The sequence below is a fragment of the Oncorhynchus keta genome, chromosome 35, assembly GCF_023373465.1.
Source record: "Oncorhynchus keta strain PuntledgeMale-10-30-2019 chromosome 35, Oket_V2, whole genome shotgun sequence".
Taxonomy (NCBI): domain Eukaryota; kingdom Metazoa; phylum Chordata; class Actinopteri; order Salmoniformes; family Salmonidae; genus Oncorhynchus; species Oncorhynchus keta.
In genome coordinates, this window is record NC_068455.1 from 6,019,034 (window position 1) to 6,022,475 (window position 3,442).

At 46.0% G+C, this 3,442-nt stretch overlaps 1 protein-coding gene across 1 annotated transcript in view; it reads right to left on the bottom strand.

The window, feature by feature from the left end:
• Positions 1-3,398: 3,398 nt before the first annotated feature.
• LOC127915625 (alpha-actinin-1-like) overlaps positions 3,399-3,442 on the bottom strand; it is a 23,296-nt gene continuing 23,252 nt past the window's right edge. The window contains exon 5 of the mRNA XM_052495845.1: positions 3,399-3,440. Within this exon, the coding sequence (XP_052351805.1) occupies positions 3,399-3,440 (42 nt within the window). The remainder of the gene's footprint in view (positions 3,441-3,442) is intronic.

Consider the following 3,442-nt stretch of genomic DNA (forward strand, 5'->3'; position numbering starts at 1 on the left):
TAACTCTCCCCCTCTCTGTCTAGATATCTAACTCTCCCTCTGTCTAGATATCTAACTCTCCCCCTCTCTGTCTAGATATCTAACTCTCCCCCTCTCTGTCTAGATATCTAACTCCCCCTCTCTGTCTAGATATCTAACTCACCCCTCTCTGTCTACAGATATCTAACTCCCCTCCTGAAAGTTGGAAAATACAGGTGATCGGATCTTACAAAACTAAACCGCTCGCCAAGATCCACCCACAGGTCAAATTTGAGACTGGCTAATCGGTCCGAAAAAGTGGAAAATGGTGACGCAGTTGCATTTCTCCAGAGATGCCTTCCCGAGGCAGTAGGCTTTCCGGACCCCCTACGCATTGAAAGAGCCCGCCTGCTTCCAGGCCTGAGAAACCACCCTCTGCCTCGTAGTCCTTGCCGTGAAGTTTCTCAATGCATACAGACACCTTGCCCAAGTGGAAAGTCTCCGTGGCAAGGTGATGTACTGGGGACCAAGAGATCATGCCCTTTCTGAACCTGAAGCGCTGCCAGACCTGCAACTGAAAAAGAAACGGCTACGTATGGGGTCAAACGCCAGGTCCTCTAAACATTGCCTATGGAATAGCCTCTCCCAGGCAAACTACAGCTGACTTACAAAGGACAGTCACACGGGTTTGAATCTCCCTCCAGCCAAGGTGCGGTGTTCATCCGTGGCATTACAGCGTGAATCCTCTTCCTAGTCATCAAGTGTTGCCGCTGTCAAGTTTACCACCACACGGGACCACGGAGAACATCAACCACCTTCTGATCAGTGTGACTGACTGGCTAAGCTTAACCAACATTAGCTAATGTATTATTATGGTATGGTGGTATAGGATCAGTGATGGTCTAGTGGTATAGGACTATGGTATGAGTGGTATAGGACTATGGTATGGTGGTATAGGACTATGGTCTAGTGGTATAGGACTATGGTCTAGTGGTATAGGACTATGGTATGGTGGTATAGGACTATGGTCTAGTGGTATAGGTCTATGGTATGGTGGTCTAGTGGTATAGGCCTATGGTATGGTGGTGTAGTGGTATAGGACTGGTATGGTGGTCTAGTGGTATAGGACTATGGTATGGTGGTCTAGTGGTATAGGACTATGATGTGGTGGTGTAGTGGTATAGGACTATGGTATGGTGGTGTAGTGGTATAGGACTGGTATGGTGGTCTAGTGGTATAGGACTATGGTATGGTGGTCTAGTGGTATAGGACTATGATATGGTGGTCTAGTGGTATAGGACTATGGTATGGTGGTGTAGTGGTATAGGACTGGTATGGTGGTGTAGTGGTATAGGACTGGTATGGTGGTCTAGTGGTATAGGACTATGGTATGGTGGTCTAGTGGTATAGGACTATGGTATGGTGGTGTAGTGGTATAGGACTATGGTATGGTGGTATAGGACTATGGTCTAGTGGTATAGGACTATGGTCTAGTGGTATAGGACTATGGTAGGTGGTGGTATAGGACTATGGTATGGTGGTATAGGACTATGGTATGGTGGTCTAGTGGTATAGGACTATGGTCTAGTGGTATAGGACTATGGTATGGTGGTATAGGACTATGGTGGTCTAGTGGTATAGGTCTATGGTATGGTGGTCTAGTGGTATAGGCCTATGGTATGGTGGTCTAGTGGTATAGGACTATGGTATGGTGGTCTAGTGGTATAGGACTATGGTATGGTGGTCTAGTGGTATAGGACTATGATATGGTGGTGTAGTGGTATAGGACTATGGTATGGTGGTGTAGTGGTATAGGACTGGTATGGTGGTCTAGTGGTATAGGACTATGGTATGGTGGTCTAGTGGTATAGGACTTATGATATGGTGGTCTAGTGGTATAGGCCTATGGTATGGTGGTGTAGTGGTATAGGACTGGTATGGTGGTGTAGTGGTATAGGACTGGTATGGTGGTCTAGTGGTATAGGACTATGGTATGGTGGTCTAGTGGTATAGGACTATGGTATGGTGGTGTAGTGGTATAGGACTATGGTATGGTGGTATAGGACTATGGTCTAGTGGTATAGGACTATGGTCTAGTGGTATAGGACTATGGTAGTGGTGGTATAGGACTATGGTCTAGTGGTATAGGTCTATGGTATGGTGGTCTAGTGGTATAGGACTATGGTATGGTGGTCTAGTGGTATAGGACTATGGTATGGTGGTCTAGTGGTATAGGACTATGGTATGGTGGTCTAGTGGTATAGGACTATGGTATGGTGGTCTAGTGGTATAGGACTATGGTATGGTGGTCTAGTGGTATAGGACTATGGTATGGTGGTCTAGTGGTATAGGACTATGGTATGGTGGTCTAGTGGTATAGGTCTATGGTATGGTGGTCTAGTGGTATAGGACCATGGTATGGTGGTGTAGTGTTATAGGACTATGGTATGGTGGTATAGGACGATGGTATGGTGGTCTAGTGGTATAGGACTATGGTATGGTGGTATAGGACTATGGTATGGTGGTCTAGTGGTATAGGACTATGGTATGGTGGTCTAGTGGTATAGGACTATGGTATGGTGGTATAGGACTATGGTATGGTGGTCTAGTGGTATAGGACTATGGTATGGTGGTCTAGTGGTATAGGACTGGTATGGTATGGTGGTCTAGTGGTATAGGACTACGGTATGGTGGTCTAGTGGTATAGGACTATTGTATGGTGGTATAGGACTGGTATGGTATGGTGGTCTAGTGGTATAGGACTACGGTATGGTGGTCTAGTGGTATAGGACTATGGTATGGTGGTCTAGTGGTATAGGACTATGATATGGTGGTCTAGTGGTATAGGACTATGGTATGGTGGTGTAGTGGTATAGGACTGGTATGGTGGTCTAGTGGTATAGGACTATGGTATGGTGGTCTAGTGGTATAGGACTATGATGTGGTGGTCTAGGCCTATGGTATGGTGGTGTAGTGGTATAGGACTGGTATGGTGGTGTAGTGGTATAGGACTGGTATGGTGGTCTAGTGGTATAGGACTATGGTATGGTGGTCTAGGTGGTATAGGACACTATGGTATGGTGGTGTAGTGGTATAGGACTATGGTATGGTGGTCTAGTGGTATAGGACTATGGTATGGTGGTCTAGTGGTATAGGACTATGGTATGGTGGTCTAGTGGTATAGGACTATGGTATGGTGGTCTAGTGGTATAGGACCTATGTATGGTCTCTAGTGGTATAGGACTACGTATGGTGCTCTAGTGGTATAGGACTATTGTATGGTGGTATAGGACTATGGTATGGTGGTCTAGTGGTATAGGACTATGGTATGGTGGTCTAGTGGTATAGGACTGATGTATGGTGGTCTAGTGGTATAGGACTATTACGGTCTCTAGTGGTACAGGACTATTGTCTGGTGGTACAGGACTATGGTATGGTCTCTAGTGGTATAGGACTACGGTATGGTGTCTAGTGGTATAGGACT